The sequence below is a fragment of the Drosophila mauritiana genome, chromosome X (assembly GCF_004382145.1).
Source record: "Drosophila mauritiana strain mau12 chromosome X, ASM438214v1, whole genome shotgun sequence".
Classification (NCBI taxonomy): Eukaryota; Metazoa; Arthropoda; class Insecta; order Diptera; family Drosophilidae; genus Drosophila; species Drosophila mauritiana.
The window spans coordinates 884,854-904,649 of NC_046672.1; the positions used below are offsets into that span (position 1 = coordinate 884,854).

At 45.8% G+C, this 19,796-nt stretch overlaps 2 protein-coding genes across 7 annotated transcripts in view; one reads left to right on the plus strand and one right to left on the minus strand.

The window, feature by feature from the left end:
- Positions 1 to 18,129, minus strand: part of LOC117146349 (uncharacterized protein CG43867) — an 84,658-nt gene extending 66,529 nt beyond the window's left edge. For 4 of the 6 annotated variants that reach the window (XM_033312491.1, XM_033312488.1, XM_033312500.1 and 1 more), the window contains exons 1-3: positions 17,673 to 18,129; positions 4,222 to 5,059; positions 3,977 to 4,069 (exon numbers count right to left, since the gene is read on the minus strand). In XM_033312491.1, the coding sequence (XP_033168382.1) occupies positions 3,977 to 4,069; positions 4,222 to 5,046 (918 nt within the window). In that variant the 5' untranslated portion in view covers positions 5,047 to 5,059; positions 17,673 to 18,129. Of the gene's footprint in view, positions 1 to 3,976; positions 4,070 to 4,221; positions 5,060 to 17,672 lie in introns of those variants that run through there. The other 2 variants (XM_033312495.1, XM_033312489.1) reach the window with 1 other exon arrangement.
- Positions 5,237 to 5,944, plus strand: LOC117146359 (copper resistance protein CRF1). Its single transcript, XM_033312510.1, has 2 exons — positions 5,237 to 5,284; positions 5,365 to 5,944. Exon 2 carries the CDS (start codon positions 5,368 to 5,370, stop codon positions 5,806 to 5,808), a length of 441 nt encoding a protein of 146 aa, XP_033168401.1. The 5' UTR covers positions 5,237 to 5,284; positions 5,365 to 5,367; the 3' UTR covers positions 5,809 to 5,944.
- Positions 18,130 to 19,796: the final 1,667 nt, after the last annotated feature.

Below are 19,796 nucleotides of genomic sequence, written 5' to 3' on the forward strand. Positions count from 1 at the left end.
AGTTGTCAAAAATTTTAATTAAACACGAAGGCAAAGCATTTGGCATCCTCGTCTGGGGGATGGATAAAAGGGATAAAAAGGATAAGGGCGGGGTGTCCCCTTGTCAACGACTCAAAAAGTTCTATAATTTAAGGAATTTACTAAATTCCAAGAGCACCACAAAGGCACGTTTAACAACATGTTCTATCTATTGTATTACTTTGGAAAAAGATTCTATTCAAAAATTCAATAAAATTCAATAAAAATGGTCACACAGTAAAAACAGTTACCATTTTATGGTCCTTATTACCAATACTAAACATCCCTATAACTTTCTAACAGATTTTGTGAAATTAATTTTTGGCCAAATTTTCACATTTTTTGTAATCATCAAAATTAGCAAAAAAATGACCAAAAATAAAATTCTCATGTTTAAACACAGTTTAATTGGAAATTTAATTACGAGCTCAACGGGATATGGCATTCCAAAATCAGGCAATTATTTTGAAAGTTGTGTCAAAAAATCATTATTTGATGAGCGAAATTCGGAAAAACGGCTTTTGCCAAAAATCTGATACTTACAAGCGGAATTTTCTTTATATCTTCGGTAAAAATTGTCATATAGATGAAAGAATACCTTTTTTGAGAAGCTATTTACCAGTGCTAACAATCACTTTCACTTTTTGAAGGATTTGGGGAAATTAATTTTTGGGTCATATTTCGCCTTTTTTTTCAACATCATGAAAATTTGCAAAAAAATTATCAAAAAAAAATTTTCAATTTGTGAACACAGGTCCATTGGGAATTTTAATACGAGCTCATCGAGGTATGGCATTCCATATTTGTACCATTATTTTGAATGTTCTGATAAAAAAACGGATTATTTTTTAACAAAAAAGACACATGTGTACTTTTTTATACGTTTCGAGCAAACTATTTCTATATATTCTAATATATATTTTATCTACACAATGTAGGCTAATTACACAAGTGCCATGTGACGCGAAAACGACGGAACCACTTAAATTCATTTCCGTTGTACCAATTGTATCGGATTTTCTCGTTGTGTACGTATATGTAAGCTCCGATACAACTGAAACTGAGACTGAAATATCTGCCGGATGTTTCATTGTTCCCAGGAAGTGCCACCATCCTGACAGTTGCCGTCCATTTGCATCGGTGCTTGTATCTGCGTGGTGGGTGGTGCGTGGTGGGAGGTGCGTTCCACATGGATCAACAATGGGAGCCAACTTTTGTCAGCGTTTCTCATTTGCGGGAGCTTTAAAAAAGAGCGGGTTCCTTGACTTCCCCTTGCAGTTTGCCACCAACAATTTTATGTCGGAGGAAATGCAGTCTAAATGTCTCTTTACGTTATGATCTCCAATCATTAGGTCCAACGCTTTCTTTTTTGTTTGTTTTTATACAATTTTCCTTAACAAGAGTATAACCAACTTCGATCTGCGCGTTTAGGGTTGACTACTTTTTGCGATTTTGCATTTGGCAACCGAAATTGAAATGGATGACAAGGCGGCCGGTCATTTCCCTCTAAGCGCCGCTTTCAACGCGTTAACGCGCTTCGCAAACACGCCGAAACAACGACAGGGGGGGGATGCTGGGGGCTAGGGGGCGTGGCACGTCGGGCAAACAGTGGCAGCTTATGGCGGCACTCTAATGTGGGCACTTTTGGCGTTCGTGTTTGCCGTTTGACGGCCATCCAATGTGCAATCATGGCCAGCGGCTCACGCAGATTTATGGCCGCCATGGCCGTTTTCCCAGCGGAAGAGCAAACCCCTTACTCGGGAGCCCCGGAAATTGGCAAACAAAAATGCATAGCAAAGTGAGCAGAGAAAGCCACAAATGCGGAAGTGGGATATAGCCACTTAATGCGATCGAGTGACTGACTGAAAGGGTTTTGAACCACTTCCAAATCAAGTTTTCGCTTCTTGGCCAATGGCAAACGGAACGATTGTTCTGATATTATTGTATTACTTACAACTTTAAATTGTTAAATAGGTCTAAAATCAATACGTATATACGTCACTTTCCATGCCCGAAAATTGGCAAGGAGCGCTTTCCATCTCGGCGTCCCTCACGACGCCCCTCCCTCCCTTCGAGCAAAGTTTATTTGCCAATATTTGTTAAGCTGAATTTTGGCAACAGTGCCGGTTGGCCCAGACCCTTATTGGCCTTTCACTTCGAGCCATTTGTTTACTTCGGCCGCTTGTTGTTCTCCGATGGCTTGGTAATAAACTTGAATTTTATTGTCCAACAAGAATGTTGCAATATGCTTGGCCATAATTTCAACGTCCTGCACATTGTTGCCAAAGTCGGAGGACCTTCTCCTCTCCTCTCTTCTATTCTCTATCCCGTTCTGGTTCTCCTGTCCAGCTGAAATTTTGTGGTTTGAGCTTAACGTCTCTTCTGATTGCGCTTGTCCTTGTTTTTGGCTCTTCTTTCCGCATCCTGGCTCCTGAAGAAGGAGCCGACTCTGAGCTTTACATTACGCAGCCAAGGAGATGCCAAAAGAACAAGAAGCCAAAACTTCATCTTTACCGCACCGAAAATTTGCATTTTACAAGCTCGAACAGTAAACATTTTAATGACCCGTTTCAAATGATTTTTATCAAAAGACGGACTCATTGCTTACTATGTATATTTTTTGGTTATTTTGGGCCAACTATTTGGGAATACACCAGATTTTTTCGAGAACCGAAGATCTTGGGAATACTTCCGCTCTTCAGGCCCAAAAAAGGTCAACTTGGAATTGGGAGATGGAGCGAAAGAGCATAACTTATCATTTCATATTTAAAGGCGCTTGCTTTGGCATTTTTGATGCGCGGAAGTCGAGAAAGGAGTCGAAAGGCAGGAGAGTTGTGTCCGGACCATTGCAAGTTTAGTGCAACTTATTTAAAATTTATGATGCACTTGAATTGCAGCTGGCAAAAAGTTGAAAAGTCAACCAAAAAGGGAGGAGGACAAAGAAGAAGCCGAAGCTCGGGCGACAAAGCAAAATTTCAAATGGGAAATGGCAAATGGCAAATGCATAAAACAGGAATGAAATATTCATAGCGCACTTTTTGCCATACTTTGCCATATTTGGTACATTTTTTTGTTGACCTTTTGCTGCCGTTTCGAATGCTCGGAGTCCGGCAATTAAATATTGAAGAGCCAAACAGAATTATTTTAATAATAACAATCGAGTATACATTTTGGCTCCCAAATGGTGCATAGCCCATGCTCGAATTTGTGTGTTTTGAATTGGAAGTTCATTGATCGCTGTTAAGCTATTGGATGAAACTTAATGTTTTGCTGAACTTGTCAATGGAGAAGGAATCTAATGACAGACAAAACACCCTGATTTAACCCTATGATGCCACCGCAAGATGCGGAGGTCACGAGAATAGCGTTTCCTGCATTATTCATGGACCAACAATCATTCAAGCAAACTGTTATGTCGGGCTGAGAGGAAAGCAATACTTCACCCCAACTGCGCATTTCCAGGAGAGTTAGTTCACATCTGACTAATACATAATTCATATAGTTTTCGCATCAGACGAGCAGACGGCTCTTGGCCAAATGCCTAATGACTTAATTAGGCTAATAATGAGCAAGGACCACGAGCTGCTGGGTTTCCCTCTCGTTTTCCGCATCAACATGTGCCGGGAAAACAGCTGCACTATCTCTAGGAAAGCGGGTGGAAAATGTTCTGGCCACTCGATGAAAGCTCCGATGTGTGTGTGTGCGGATGGTAATTGCGAGGGTCGTAGTAAAAATGTTTTAGCCTCTCTCTCTCATAAATCATAATTAAGCAGAAGATGTGAGAGTGTCACCTCCCCAGCCCCTCGGTAATTAATGTTCGTGTGTGTCTGTGTTGCTTTTTACTTATTAACTCATTTGGGCTAATCATTAGACATCCCCAGCGACCCACTTTGGGGGCTGTCTGGCCCTCGACATCTCGACATCCCGAAATCGCGCTACCCCATTTCTGTTTACTCACCTTTTCTCGCAGCATGTCGCGTATACGACCCGCCTGATTCTTGGACCTGTGCAGCTCCAGTTGCAGCTCCAGACACCGCTCCTGCCAATTGATCTGTTGAGAAGGAAAGGAAGCGATGTCATTTAGGCCACAACAGAGGGCTGAGCTAAAACAATGGGTGTCGACATAGACGAGCACATGCTGAAATGTGCTAACTTGAGCACTTTACGCAATCGGAATCAGCACAATTGGTTATTCAAACTCACCTGTGGCAACGCCTGGCCATAGTTGTTCACCTGGTGAACGTCCAGATGTTCGGTGAGCGTAGAAAAGTGCGGCCATGGGGCATCCGGCGCATCGAGAGCTGTCAGCACGGGATTCACGGTGGACTGAACCGTCGTGGTAGTCGAGTTCCGAGCCTGCGCATCCTTCGACTGCTGGTCCGCCTTCACCTGATTCGGCTTGGCCGGAATAGGCGGTGGGCGTGGTGCTCGACGGGGCAAGAGCCTGGGACTATTCGGTGTGGATGCAGGGAGTCCAGTGGCTCCACTTGCTGCTGCAGTTCCGCCGGCAGTGAAACGTCCCTGAGCCAGTGGTATTTGGCCACTGAAGGAGGTGGCTCTCTTGGCCAAAAGCGGAGATCCCTGCAGCGATTGTGATCCACGTGCCACGCCCAATTGGGTCGGCAGCGAGGGCGGCTGGCTGTGCTGTTGCAGGTGGTGGACTTGGTGGTGGTAAAAGTGCGAGGGAAAGGTGTGCAGGTAGCCGCTGCCGGCAACTTCCTGCGGCCGTAGCAAATAGTTGTGGGCGTGGCTGTAGTATTGCAATGAGTTAAGAGGGCTGGCCACACCCAGGGAAGGCGTGGCCCGCCCTGATGTCGAGGCAGAGGCACTGGCCGAAGGCGATGGCGATGACGAGGCTGATCTCCTTCGGATCTCCGCAGACGACTGCTGCGGCTCCGGCTGTAGCTGCGAGTGCGGATGCTGCTGCGGATGCAGCTGCTCCTGGGAACGCAAGTGCTGCTGCTGCTGAAGGTTGGTTAGCGTATCGAAGATTTGCGATAGGCGACCCAAAGGCACTTCGTCAGACATTGACGCGGTGTGGCTGAAAGTGCAGATGGTAAATTATGGTTTTATTAGTGGTGTTGCATTCGATTCTGCATAGATAAATAGACGAAGTCCAACGTATAACACTAGCTTCCATCCCATGCCATGCGTTTGAAATTTTCCAGATCAAGTGTGCCTGGAGTCGGAATGTCATATCCATTGCTACCCCCTTTTGTTCAGTTGTTCCACAGACACCTTCCTACACAAACCTTTGGAATCCTACGTTAGTTTCCCAATTTTTCTCAAATTTTCTCTTATTTTTGTAAGTTCAATTATGATATCTAAAAAAGTACCATCCCCCAGACAATGGCAAATCCCAAATCGAGCGGTGGCAATAAGTCCAAGGGCAAAGGACACCAACAGCGGCAGTCGCAGCAAAATTCGCATCAGCAGCAGCAGCAGCCGCAGCCGCAGCAGACTCAGATGCAAACCCAGCTAACACCTGCACCGGTGGCAGCTACCAATTTGAACCCACCCACCGCCACGCCGCTGGCCTCGCATCCTTCGGAGGACACTCTGGCCTTGGCCGCAGCCGTGGCCGCCTCGATTCCAGCTGCCCCCCTTGCTCGACCCCTACCCGATCGCCGTACAACCACGCCGACAGTGGTGACTCCGACCAGTAACAGTTCGTCGGAGACCCGCAATGCCGCTGAAAATCTGGCCACCTCGCGAACCGCATCGGCGGCAGTCGGCGCCTCTGAGAACAGACGCGGCATCTTACAGCGGCTCTTCGGATGGGGCTCGTGATGGGTTCCCTTCTCGCCAACAAAATCCCCCAGCAAACCGTGCACTTGATCGAAGTTGTATCCTTTAGATTCTTCAACCGATAATACCATGAAATCGAACATTCTTAATTCAAATAAAAATTTATACACATTTTAAATTATTACAAAACCAATAAGTAAACATACGGATTACAGCGCTTGTGGGGCCAAACCTCTTATTTAATTACACAGAGCTCCCTTTTTGATCGCAACAAAATTGATACCCGAATACTAGTGCCCGTTCCAAACATTGCACAAACAATGGCGCGCTATCCATCAACCCGCCAATCTGGCAATCGGTTTGGGCATTACCAGATCCCAGTCAACATTTACACCTATCTACGTGCCCAAGCGAGGAAATCAATGCGAGAGCAGATGAAAAAGTGAGGGAAAATCGATGGAGCAGAACGAGAACGAGTGACACCGGCAGACGGAAAAGTGGAAAGTGGGCACTGGACACTGGACACTGGACGGTTGACGGTGGAGAGCACGAAACTGGAGAAAACTGGCCAACAGGTGCGCGAATCTGGGGCATCAATCGCCACTACGTGTGCGCAATGTCTAATCAACGGGACAAAGGTCCATGGAAAAGGGCAGTTGGCAATTGAATATGCCACTAAATTATAGACAGCAGACTTGACATTCTGGAGTTGCAGCAGGAGCGCCGTCCCTTTCATCTTTTGTGGTCCGTGGACTGCTGGCTGATGGCTTTTCCAGCTTTTCCTTTCCCTCTGTCTTCCCCTCTGCTCCTTTGCAGCATTCGGGCACTTTCTTTGCTGTGAATTTTTGTGGCTAAAAGCCTTTGCTTGCAAGCTTTCCGCTCCGAAGTCCATTTCCATTGCTGCAACTCCTTTGCCAAATCTCTGGAGCTGTGGCTGTGGTCGAAGGGACGCACGCAGGACGCCGGAAGCAGGACGCAGAACCCACGACCCAAACCAGACACATTCATAAGAATTATATTCCAATTTTGAGCAGGGCACCGTACTTTCTGCTGCATGAAGGAGAAGTACATGTGTGTGTGCGCTCACTTCATTTTGCAAATTTTGATTTAATTCGAGTTGATTGAAATTCAAATTCAGTTTTTGATTTGACAAAATGTGTCCTGCTCTCCACTTTGGGCCACTTCGCCACTTCATTCCTCCTTGCAGCTCTCGATTTTAAGTGCACTCAGTACCAAATTGTTTCTAATTTGCTCAGGCTATGTGAAAATTGGCAACATTGCTACAGGCTCCTCCGGAACCTTACGCTTCAAGGGAGCCGGAAGTGTCCACAAGCCACCCGATTAGCCAGTGAAATGCGACAACAGGGCGGCAGGTTGAACCGAAGTGCATGATTATCATGGTGCATCCAAGTGGATTTCGCAAATCCAAGTTGTGGAACTCGGTATGTAAGATTTATATATATGCATGCACATCGATTTATTACTTTACAAGGTGGATTAACCACATGGTCACACAGGTTAACCGAAGATTTGGAATGAAAACTGCATGTGCGAAAGAGAAGTTTTTAAGAAACTTTATCAACACTGCGTGTGCGTGACTGTACGTCCTAATAGAACTGCCATTTTGGCGGGTTTAACGAACCCATTACACGGCATTAGCCCGGGAACTGAAGCTCGGTCAGATTGGCAGGCCTGAAAGTCATAAGTGTAAGCGGCTTAGCAAAGCTTGTTTTGCATACACATATGGTAACTGGTAAACTGACAAACTGGTAGCATGCTAGTATATATCTTTGTTTACCACTCGGCTTACTACGAACTTGGCCAACACATGAACGGCAAACGGAAATGGAATGGGCCTGGGGATGCGGATACTGCAACTCAGATACAGTTGAACAACTGTCGGATACCGACACTCCGCCTCAGCTTTGGGTTAACTTAACTTGGCTAAGTGCAGCAGTGCACTGTTTCGCCCCGGGCGAAAGGATTTTCTTGGGGGTTGGGTGTTTGGGTTTGCAAGAATGGCAAATCCAACTGCATTGTCTTACGCTTGCTCTTAGCTTAGCTCCCTAATGGAGGAATACGGGGGAGCCCGAATATAAGAATGGCGACATGGAATGGAAAACTCACTCAAATAGTTGGCAAAACTTGTTCACGGCTCCAATGAAGTGCAGAGCGGCGGAGGCAAAGGGGCTGCCACAAAGACAGAGCGAAGCAAAACAAATTTCTAAAAACCCCAGACGATAGTTAAGCTCCCCTTCTTGGGGTTTCCCAGCACTGCAGTTCCGGTTCGTACGTAGTTTTCCAGTTTCAGTTTCAGTTGCCACTCGGAGCTTTGCCAAATATTAGACAATGTATTTATGTATTTTCAGCACTGCAAGCAAAACTGAGCTGCCTCTCACAAATTTCTGAGCAAAACAAGCGCACATCTCCTTCTGCCTTAAATTGTTTCATTACTTGTATCCTGTTGACACGAACGTTACATAATGGACTTTACGCAGATTCGTTTAGGAGTGGTAAATGTGTGGATAGTTCGGCTGAGCTGTTAAGCTCAATTTCATCGAACAACTTTTATGATACACCGCGCAATGCAGTCTGTCTGCAGCATGTAAAGTTGTAAAATTAATACAACATAAAATTTCAAACGTACCACACCGACACCCATCGAGTCCAAAATAATTTCACAACATGACAACACATCCTCCACACCGCCGACCATTTTTGTAGCGTGGGGCCCCACTGCACTGCACTTTGTTGGGGCACTTGAAAAATTTAATAAACACGGCTGCATCGTTCGCATGACAATAATTTTACAACCCTCCTCCAAGGACCACCTCTCTCCACCACCCATTGAGCCCCCTTGCCCATGCACTGTGTAATGCGTCGTCAATTTGAAAAACATTGTCAATGCATGTGGGTAACGAGGAAAGCTCAGTGATGGTGTGAGCTAACTAATAACTGGTGTGGCAGGATAAGCAGACGCAGTAACGCCGCACCTTTCCACAAGTTTACTCCGACACACTTCCCTGCTGTTTCTTTGTTACTCGTATTATTTCGTTTTTCACTTTGCTGCATTAACAGCGGAAGTTACTGCTGGGAACCAAGTTTCAAGCTCCGGAATGCTATTTAATGGCTCTGTGGTGGCTCAGCGCTGCATTCCGAGCTGCTGTTGGTCACACTGCGAAAATGATATGTGCTTCGGTCACACTGCATGTGCTTCCTCCGTGAAGTATGCAAATATTTGCCCCGTTTCCCCACACATAATTTCCGAGCACCTAACCCAGGGTATTACCCACTTCCACACATTGGCCCTGCTATTTTCTCTTTTTATAACCACTCCCGCATTCATTTTTCCCTTTGCTTTCTTTTCGCTCTTTCTTTCAACTATTTTTCACTCAATTCCAACGAAAAATTTATAATAAATGCTCGCGCACATGTGATGTCGCGCATTTTAATTGGTCTCTGCCACAGTAACTCCGAAAGGGAGTACTGAGAGGGGCTCCAGGGGGCTCTGGTGGGGTGGGGGCTATGGACCCAGACAAACCGTGCAACTGTGGGCCCAGTCCACACACAAGTGCCGCATATATGCTATACTCGTATATATTGCCGGCAAGTGTGAGTCGAGGGCCTTAACTCTTGGGTGCGTCGGTCGTCTTTCCTCCTCTTTCTGTTGCTCGTTGTCTGCGGTTTCTCCTTGTAAAACGGTTGTCATTCTGCAGTTGTTGTTTATGCTAGTTGGTAAGCACTTGTAGGGGGTGGGGGGGAGCTGCGGTGGTTGGGGTCGGGTGTCGGAGGGTCAGGGGGGTCAGGGCTGCACCTCCATGACCTACGTGACAAGCAAAGAGACTTACAACAAAGCACCGACTGGCGACTAACGACTTTGGGTCTAGATCAACTAGATATATCTTCGCCCATACATTACGCTTCCTTACAACTGTGCGAGTGCGAGGGTGTACGCCCAGATGAGCTGGAAGTAGTAATGGCACTATCGCTGAGTTGGGTCTTCTTGCACTCTATCCATACCAAGAACATATCTAGTTCTACATTATGTTTGTAATCAGGCAATATTGCCCAACTTCATGTGTCATATGTGTATCGAATGAGTGGGTGTATCGATCGATTTCAAAAATACTATATATATATAATACTATATAGCTCACCGAAAATTTCAACCGAATTGCGGCTTAAAGCGGGCCAAACTATAACTTTGTGCTGTAACACCAAAACTAAAACATTGCGACTCCCCAAACAAACCGTTAGCTGTTGGACAAACTCTATACCACATACTAACCGTCAAGACAGACGGGCACAGAAACAAAAACAATCCCACCAACTATAAAAAACCGAATAAAAATGGAAATAAAAGAAGAAAAACAAACCGGTTCGCCACCCGCCACTCCGAAAACTTCATGCGAGCAGCAAGAACAACAACATGTTGCTTCTAATGAGACCGACAAAACAACCATTACAACAACCAGCAGCAAACAAAAACTGTCAAAAAATAAGCAGCTAATTAAGAAGCATGACCGTTGTTGGCCGTTTTAGAGAACCCACAATCAGAATCACGATCAGAATAAGAATAAGAATCAGCTCAGCATCAGAGGCGAAAACAGAAGCAGAAAGCCCAGCAGAACGAACCACTTCGACCTTCGCATGGACCAGTTTTCTCTGCCTCTGCCGCTCCAAATGGGTGGAAACACGCTGGCAATCTAGACGCTTGTCGACACCCGCAATTGCAATGGCCACAAATACCTGGGCAGCTGACCAGAACGAATGCAGCTATACCCTATACCCACATTGAGGGTAGAACATGAATTCTATCATTGAAAAAAATATCATTGGGTGAGTCGTCGTCTCGCTTGCTTTTGGCAGAAGGGTCCACGTCCATTTCGATCTACCACTTCAATAAGAGATACTGCTCCAGCTTATCCCAGTGTCGGGCATAGCCCGACTAAAAGGTGTAAAAACGACAAACGATTTCGAGGGATTAAGACCTAAGTCCGACTCAGGTGCTCAGCAGAGCAGAGCAGTTCCCTTCCACACCGCACTGACCTACATTCACGGGAATTCGGTTGAGCTTGGCGTCCGTTAGGTTTCCGTTCACTTGGGTCGCTGCTCGCAGCAATCCAAAAGCGTTGCCAGCGAAGTTACGAGTGTTTGACAATTGGCTGCGCTGGTTTCCGTGTGCAATATTTATGATTCGCATTCGCTTTAATTAAATTCGCAAGGCTGGGGGGAGGTGGGCGGGGCAGCAGTCAGGGGGGAGAGCCTTACTCAGTTGACTTTACGACTTGCATTTAATTAAAGCCAATTACCACCGAACCTGACGAACTTGCAGACTGGAGGTGTTTGGCAACGATCGGAGTTGCGATCAAGGGCGGAATGTGTTGGAGTATAAATGTTGCAACTTTATGCGGCATGACCATTTCCGAGACCCAACTCCTGATCCACATCCAATTGAAATCGATTGTGCTAATCGTAAGCCCCACATTCCCTTCGCCACCCCACCCCACTTCAATTACATACATATTAACTAAATTGAGTGACAGCTCGTAGGATCTTTGGAATGGGGGGTGCACAATGATGATGTGTCATGAAGGGAAGTTATCTTAATTAAAATGCAGCAAGAACAACAGACATGAGCAATAAGTGATATCTATGCAAAATAACTATAAATAAACAACGAGATATGGAGAGACGGACTCGATTTTGCATCGCTGTGATTTTGTCTCATGGGCATATGCTTATGAACAAATGTACACAAATATGAAGAAAATGTACGGATGGGAAGAGGGGGAGGGGGGACCAAGTTGAAAATCCATAATAACGACGACAATAAAATAACACTGCGACAAATGCGGATAGCAAACAACAGGAGAAACAACAATAATGGCAATAATGCGAAAAATAACAACAGTTGAAAAAGTCAACGTACTGCAAGAAAAATTTCCACAACAGCTGCTGCAGAGCCAAAACATCGGCTCAAAATTCTCGTTTTTTGTGAGAATAATGTAAGTGTAACTCTCTTTGCTCTCAGTTACTCTCAGCAGTTACACTATGGGAGAGCGTCAGCTGTTAACGTTTAACAGAGCTCAGCATTTCACTCACATTTCACTCCGTCCATTACAGTGAAGCCTGCCCAGTGCATCAGTAGCTGTATGTGTTTTTCAATAGGAGCATCGTGCGAAATATTCTAATAGCAGGGGCCAAAGAAAAGCGAGCACATCGATGTTCTACTGTATTTTGCCGACTCATGATATTGAGTAGTGCACTCACTTTTCTGCCTGGCAACGTACGAAATGTTTTAACGACTTGCGGCCGAATCAATAAGGAATTATTGCAAATTTATTTCATTTTTTCATTTTCATATGCGCTCTTCTCGCAATGTGCCACTCTTTTTGTTTATGTAAAAATAGCATGCAATTGTTTTAAGAATGAAGGGGTGGGGGTGCAAGTGGGTGGGGCTGCCATAAAAACGCCAGCGACTCAAGTGGAGTGCAATTGACGCCATCGATTAAACAAGAATGGGAATCACTTTGCGCTTGCCGGCTGGTCCCTTACAAAATGGGAAAAATGAGACCGGCGTTGGAAAAGCTTGGGGGGGGGCCTGGTACCAGTTGAACTGTGGGCGCGGGGCATCTTAATTGCCGATAGGAGAGGGAAAACAGTCGGCCAAGACTGTCGAAATGTGGGGATGGCAACGACGACCCTGACCTTGTTGTTCTTGCGGTGTCAGCACGAAATATCTGCTATTTGTGGATTACTTTGAATTCTTCTAGCCAGACGAGAGCGACATCGTTTGTATCGCTCAGATTATCATTTATGAAAATTCACTAATTCCTGCTGTTCAACTAAATGCCGTTACTCATTCAACGTTCGAATCGCAAAGCTGTTACAAAAGAAGGAGAAATGAGGACGTACATTAATACAGCTGTGAGCTCACTTGCAGCTACATTTTATAACGCCACCCACCCACTCAGAATCCTTTTCAACCCACTTCCACAGCAACTTTATTTGTATGTGTGTATGTATGTCGCTAGGCACTGAAACAAATTTTTCATTTCGCCAGAACTAAGATCTATTTCGACTTCACTTCAAGGGTGATTTCTGATAACATTTTAAAGTGTTACCTAATCAGTACCCTTCGTTTTTTCTACAAATTAAATATTACATATCTTTTTATCCAACATACTAATGTGGCCTTAGGTTTTTTCGTGCATTGTCAGGAGTTGGCGACAAAATCCGACTGACAAGCCACGAATGTGGAGCAATCATAATTCCTGGCTTTTATCATCACGGAAAACAAAAGGGAAATGCTCATTAAACGAGAAGCGACATGAGAAAAACGAGGAGGGGGAGTTCAGTGGGTGGGGGTGTCAAAGGAGGCAGAGGTTGGAAAAACAAGGCCGAAGTGCAGGAAATGTCAGCGTTGACAAGAAAATGCACTCGCTACGCCGAAAGGATATACACTTGACACACACAAAAACACACACACATGCCAGCACGAACCATTAGCATATGGCCGGAAAATGGGTAAATGGGGGAAACCGGGGCAAAGCGGATGGAGTGGGGTGCATGTTGGCACAGCCAGCTGGGTGGAAATATGGAGGGGCGGGAAAACGGCAAGAGGGCGATTTTGCCTTTGACAAAAGGTTCAAAGTTCAAATGCCAAATCGAGACCATTAATGAAAACAAACAAACAAAGTGCTCCACAAGAAAAACGACCCAGACAAATGAAACCAAACCTATAGGTGATTTTCCGTAGACTTGAACGAAGCTCGGCTGAAAAAATAAATACATATACCCCCGATTCGGCTATGCAAAGATCTAAGTTTAAAGCACAAGATGTATTCGTGGATAGCTCATGAAATTTCACTTTCCATTCCATTCGTTTGCGTCGATGCCAAGGTCACCAACTACAGGTACTTTCATTTCAGAGAGAAACCCAGAGCCATACCACAGGCGATGTGGCCAATTGGCAGAACCATTGCCTGCATTTTTCATTTGGCCAATAATCACAACATTTACCAACACCATAACTAACATCCTTTTCCCCCCGCCATCAACATCCTCGCCACCACTCACATCTCCGTGTCTCAGGCAGCTGCTTGATTTCTTTCCGCCGTAACTTCCCATTTACTCCGCCGGCTTTTGGAGCCCGCCCGTCCGCCCGTCCGCCCGCGTTATACGGCCAGTCATTTAATCAATTATGCAAAAACCGATGTCGACGTCGACAGCGACGATGTATCGTAAAATGTTTGCCACGGTTACGAGTCTGCTCCGTCTGCGCCGTAAACGTAAGCGTACCAGCCGTATTCGTAGCCGTATCGTATCCGTGACTGTCTATATCCCCCGAACCTGCTGGCACGTTTACCTTTTCGTGTATAAATATTTAATTAAATGTACAACAGTTTTTGGAAAACTGGCTCCGCTTCGCCGGAGGACGTGAGGTGAGCGTGCCACGTGTGTGCGCCAGTGGCAATCGCAGTTAGGCGCTCTAAGGACTCATTGGGGCAGTTGGCAAAGCACTTCGATTAGGGGGAATGCCAATGAATGACTGATTACGAGGGTGGTCAGAAACGGTTTTGAGCCAATAGTTTCATGAGCACTTAACCACCATCCGTAGCTACGCACATGCTTTGGACGAGGTTTGGCTGGAAATTAATCAACATTAACTTATTAGTGATGTGATCTTACGACATAGAAGTGGAGAAAATAAATGCATGGACTGGCGGCTTTAATTCCCCTTGTGGTTTCCAAACACAAAACCAGCGCAGCTCACTAGAAGCCAACAAGGATAAGGCTGCAGCACTGTAGCCCTGCTCCCAACGATATCTACAATATATCCCCACTGCGAACTCCCCGAAGCTCCCTGCAAATTGCTCCAAACTCAAGAGTTCCGTGCCGCGGAGCACTTGGGCCTGGCTGAATGTATGAGCTGACCAAAATTGGCCAAGTGAGGCAACATCACGTAGCCGCCCCGTTTGCCAAGCACCCCTCAAGTCGCAGTCACATCCTGCAGGCACACGGTGAGAAAACTCGAACTGCAAGGTTTCTATATCTTATCGTAGAACGATATGTTGGCTAGGAAAATGGCCCGCTAGCTACTTGGTGTTTTCTTTCGGTGCAAGGTGCAGCGACAGCCTTGGTTTCGGTTTCGCCGGCTAGCCAATTTTGTGGGGGCGGGTTGCAGGGTGGCAGGGTTGCAGGCGGGCGTGGCAAATCTGTGCACTCAATGGGCGCAGAAAGGGGCGATGTCCCCGGCAGAGCACCAAAATAATCTACGGCAATTGCATATGGCAGGCAATAAACTTGGTCAAGTCTAAAAACAACCACTGAACGACTGCCAACTGCGGTCGTAGGTGGCTAGTGTTGTTGTCTTTCTATTTTCAGTTCAGTTTTGGGAGCGTGCAGTGTGCAGTTGTTGTGTTTTGCGGTGGCAAAGTGGGGGGAAAAGTGCTCTTGACATGTTTTTATTAAAGTTTCCGGCCACGTCTGGCCCGGCATATAGCCAGAGCAGGAGCAAGAGCAAGAGGACGAGGAAAGTGGGCAGCGAAAAACAAAAATGAAATCGTCTTGAGCTGCTTTTTGCCGCACTATTCATATTCTCGAGCTACTTCCTGATACCCTTCCGCATCGAACACTTACTGCCTTTCTCGTAACTTATGAAACGAGTTAAAGAAGCTGAGTTACATAAATAGGCAGCACATGCATTCAAAAGAGTAAAGTTATATTGAACATTGCCAAATCGAAAACACACAGAAGTTGCTTTATGGCGCTAGTGAAGCTAGTCTTAAGTTCCAATTAACTTCCGTTTCCTCGATTTGTTTGAAGCGTATTACGCGCTTCAGTTGCACTTTTGCCATTTTCTAAATTTTTGCTGTGTTTTTGCCACAGTCTCTGCATTTTTTGCTAGTGAGTGTCCAAGTTATGTTTATGTTGCGTGCGTGCTCTGTCCATGGAATTGCTATTTGAGGCTTGCATTCAGCAGGAGCCGCGCAAAAGTGCAAAAAGTTCTTTCACTCGAGCCCGAGTTTTTGGTACAAGTGCATACGGTTTGTCTGTCCGTCGCATTTTCCCTGCTCCTCCGAGAGTCCCAAATTTGACCCATATCGTGAGAAAACTGGCAGGATTTGCACACTTATTTTCACGAAAACAAGCGACAGACCGAGCAACCGAAGAACAATAGGAAACAAAACCAATTATTCGCTGCAAATTTCCAATTTCGAATTTGGCCTTTTCCTGGCGAAAGCTGCAAATTGGGACCGAGAAATAGGAGGATCCACAAGGAAGTGTTGAAGTGTTTTTCCAGGGAGCAAGGAGCGCACAGCGGGCGCATTGAGCAAAACAATACCAAAAACTCCTGGGGACAAAAACAGCAGCAGCAGGCGGCGGAGGAAGTGGGCTAATGTAGGGACATTGTAGGTGAAAACGGCAGGAAAACCGACACAGTCACGTATCCACGTGTTGGCAGCAACCCATAGAGCCCACAGGGGGCGGAAAAGCGGAATGGCGGAAAGGCGGGGAAAGACGGGTCCACTGGGGGCGCCAGCGGTAAATGCACTTTGAATGGCGAAGTTTACTTGTCACCCGGGACAAGGAAAATGCAAGAAAAGGACTCCGAGCGCAGTGGAAAATGTCCCAGGAACGGCAGACACTCGTTGAAAAAGGAAATCACATGTTTTTAGCTAAGGAATATTGTGATTGCGATTGCGATTGTATAATCTGCGGAATATACCCTCCACTATGAATAACTATTACCCGCAAGAATTTCGTCATCAAATGTATATGTATTACATCTTTTTGAAGAAATTGATTATTAAACTTTTTAAATAGAGGAGATCTCTAAAATATTCAAAACGCTTATATCTAGTTATGCATTCCTTGTGTCGCACCGAAGGAGCAACATCTGCAACTTGTTGCTCCGTGTACCGCATCTAATTTAAGTGCCACGATGGCAAAAGTCCTGGATTCGGAAGGATTATCAACTAGCCTTCACTGCAGTGAACTATCACTATTATAGATTAATACATATTTGGAAAGGGATCAGTATTGAATCATCTGGAACAAGGCAAATCAATTTGGTGCGGAATTCGCCGAAAGCTTCTGCTTCGGCCTATCTGTGGGTCTGGAATCCTAACCTACCGCATTGGAGCAGGATAAATCAAACCAACTGTACGGGAAGGAAGTAGGAGGGGCTCGCAGGCGCGGGAATGTAGCACCAAATTAACATAAATTCCGTTGGGGGAAACAAAAGGTACAAAACTGGCCACTTACATATCTCATGAGGTTGTGGGAGGCGCCTGGAGGGGAAATGGAAAATAGCGGGGGGCCAACTAGAAGTCGAAGATTGTTGCAAAAAGTTCAACGACAGCAGACAGACGCAAAAGGAAAGGACAAGGAATAAAAAAACAAGGAGCACAGCGCAGGAGGGATTGGGGGAAGGGGTGGGGTCGGTGGCAGGAACAGTGCCAAGGGTGCGGATGGTTCCGTTTGCAAAGGAGTACGTTGTTTCCTATGTCTACAGTGTCGCATTCCCAACTATTCCCACAAGAAAAATCAATGGAATTGTTTGGTACACAGTTGTGGTCAAAGTAATAGGGCCGACGTTTGCAAATGTGTAGTTTGCGTTTTTGGTTTGATTTCAGGTGTCCAAAGCGAAGGCTGTCTGTATATATGCCTCTGCTAATTCCTGTGTTCCCAGCTGTTGCTGCCCTGCGTTCGCAGGCACATTTTTGTACATACATATGTACATATGCAGGAGACCTAGTGGCGTGGCCCGTGCTGTGTGGAGCAACACACTTGTTCTTAATTTGAATCCAAGTGAAATACTATTCGATGGCACTGCGTGTGCGAAAGGGACGGAGGCTGCGATCAAGGATCTGGCGCCAGAAAACACAACAACTTACCTGTCCCTCTCTAACAGCTGCTAGTGGTTGTTGGTGGCTTTCGCTCCCTCTTCGTCAGCTCCATCATCGCCGTCTCGCCTTTGGTGCTTTTTTCGTTCGCAAATGCGAATGTGAATTTTCCGCATGGGAATTTTCCTCGGCCGCTGCCGCTGCCGCAGCAGACGTCGACTGCACACGTGACTGCGCAAACTCTTCCTCTTCTTCTTTTCGCTTCCTTTGCTCGCCCGTCCGCAGTTGTTGCTTTATGCTATTTGCTTTTGTTTTTCACTTTTGTTAACGCTATCCTTTGTTTTGTTATTCACCTCTTGCCATGCTCATTTTACTGCCGTTTAACGAGCTCGAACAGCTGTTTCCACTTGTTGTTGTTGCACCCGCGGCAAAAAAAAACACAGTTAGTTAAACTAGCTAACCGAAAAGAGCAGCGCGGAGTAAACACGAACTCGATGGGGGCGCTGGAAAAAAAACACTGTTAGCAGCATGTTAAGCTGGGCAAACATCGGGCGAACTTTCGGGTCGAACTTGAGTGAGTGAGTGCAGTGCTTCTGCCTTCTGTTGGCTAACATGAGTGGCTTCGCGCTGTTAGCGTGCGCAAGAACTGGAGTGGAACGGTAACAGTGCGCAACAACTGTTGCCTTACAGCGGTTCAACAGCGCCAAGCTCTACAGTTGTCTCGCCTCTCTGTTAGCCGAACTGTTGCCGCGGAACCGTTGCATTTGAATATAGAATTGCATGTACTAAGTGCTAAAGCACTCATTCAGGATCTGGGAGTAAACACAAAATATCCCAATTCACTAGTATAAGTTTTATCCCAACACAAAACTAAGCAATTACTCTAAGACCTCCATAATTTCAATTCGTCTCTAAAGTTATAGGTAGTCTACTACGAATGGTCATTCATTCAATCAAAATGTAAGTAGTGTGTGAAGTTAAACTCATTTAAATGATTCTGCTTCGAGGAGGTTTAGCGTTGGCCTCATCATCTCAAAACAACCATCCTTTGCTAACTTCGGTAGGCTTTTCGAAAAGGCCACTAACACAAGGGGCGTGGCGGGGCAGCCCCACCCCATCAATCCTTGCAACACCCCCTACCGGAGCAATTAACAGGATTCCAATGTGTCTGGCCGTCTGCAGAGTGCAGACTGTGACGGGAAATTTCAAAAATTTCAATTCACAAAAATTCACAGGAATGCGCCTGGCTCACACATGTGCCTGTGCCCTCCTAGCGTTTGCTGTCCACTCGGCCGAGTCAATTCAAAAGTCTGCCATCCACGTTGTACCTTTCCCGTTTTCCCGCTTTCCCACCTGCTATCTGGTTTTCAGTCCGTGTGTCCGGCAGCAGGTGCAAAAGCTGCAGCAATCAAAGAGTCATCCAGCCAAGGTAAAGAGGACCACTTTAAAGATTTCCACCGAACGGAAATGGCTTCAGATGACAGGCCCATGCGGGACATTCGAAAACAACAATGTGTATGGTGCGAAACCAATATAATGAGTAAACTACCGTTTGGCAATACTGGCTGCCAATCGCAACACTGATACTTAAATTCTAGCTATTGGAAATACATTTCCAACACGCATAGATCTACATATAAAACCATCTACATAGGGCAAATATTTATGTGAGGGGTATTTAAAGACTGCATACGGATTCCGGTACCCATTAAGTTGACTCCTGGCGATGGTCCTTGCGATGGTCAACGCTTCACCCCTTCTGGGGGAGCTCGGAATGCAGGAAACGCAGTCGCAGTTGATGGCCATCAAGTGGACCATGGCAAAAGTGATTACACGTGCTCATAAACAACAAAGCAACCCCCTGGACTGCTAAAGTCGGGCAAACAGGATAGGATGCCCGCCTGAGATGGAGGATGGAGTCTTGCCAGTTTTTGTCGTCATCATCATGATCAGCTGTGATTGGGTGTGTACGACGAGCGCTGGTTAATTTATGGCCTGGACTACGGGTTTAATTTGTTCGGGAAGCTTTTGCTTGCACTGAAGCGAATTCCGAGTGGGCTTGAATTTTGACAGTTTGGATTCATCTGAGGAGATGCTTTAAAAGAACGTTCGAATGACAACCCAATGGTTTTGATTACTTAAAGCACATATGTACATATATATGAGCGTTGCTTC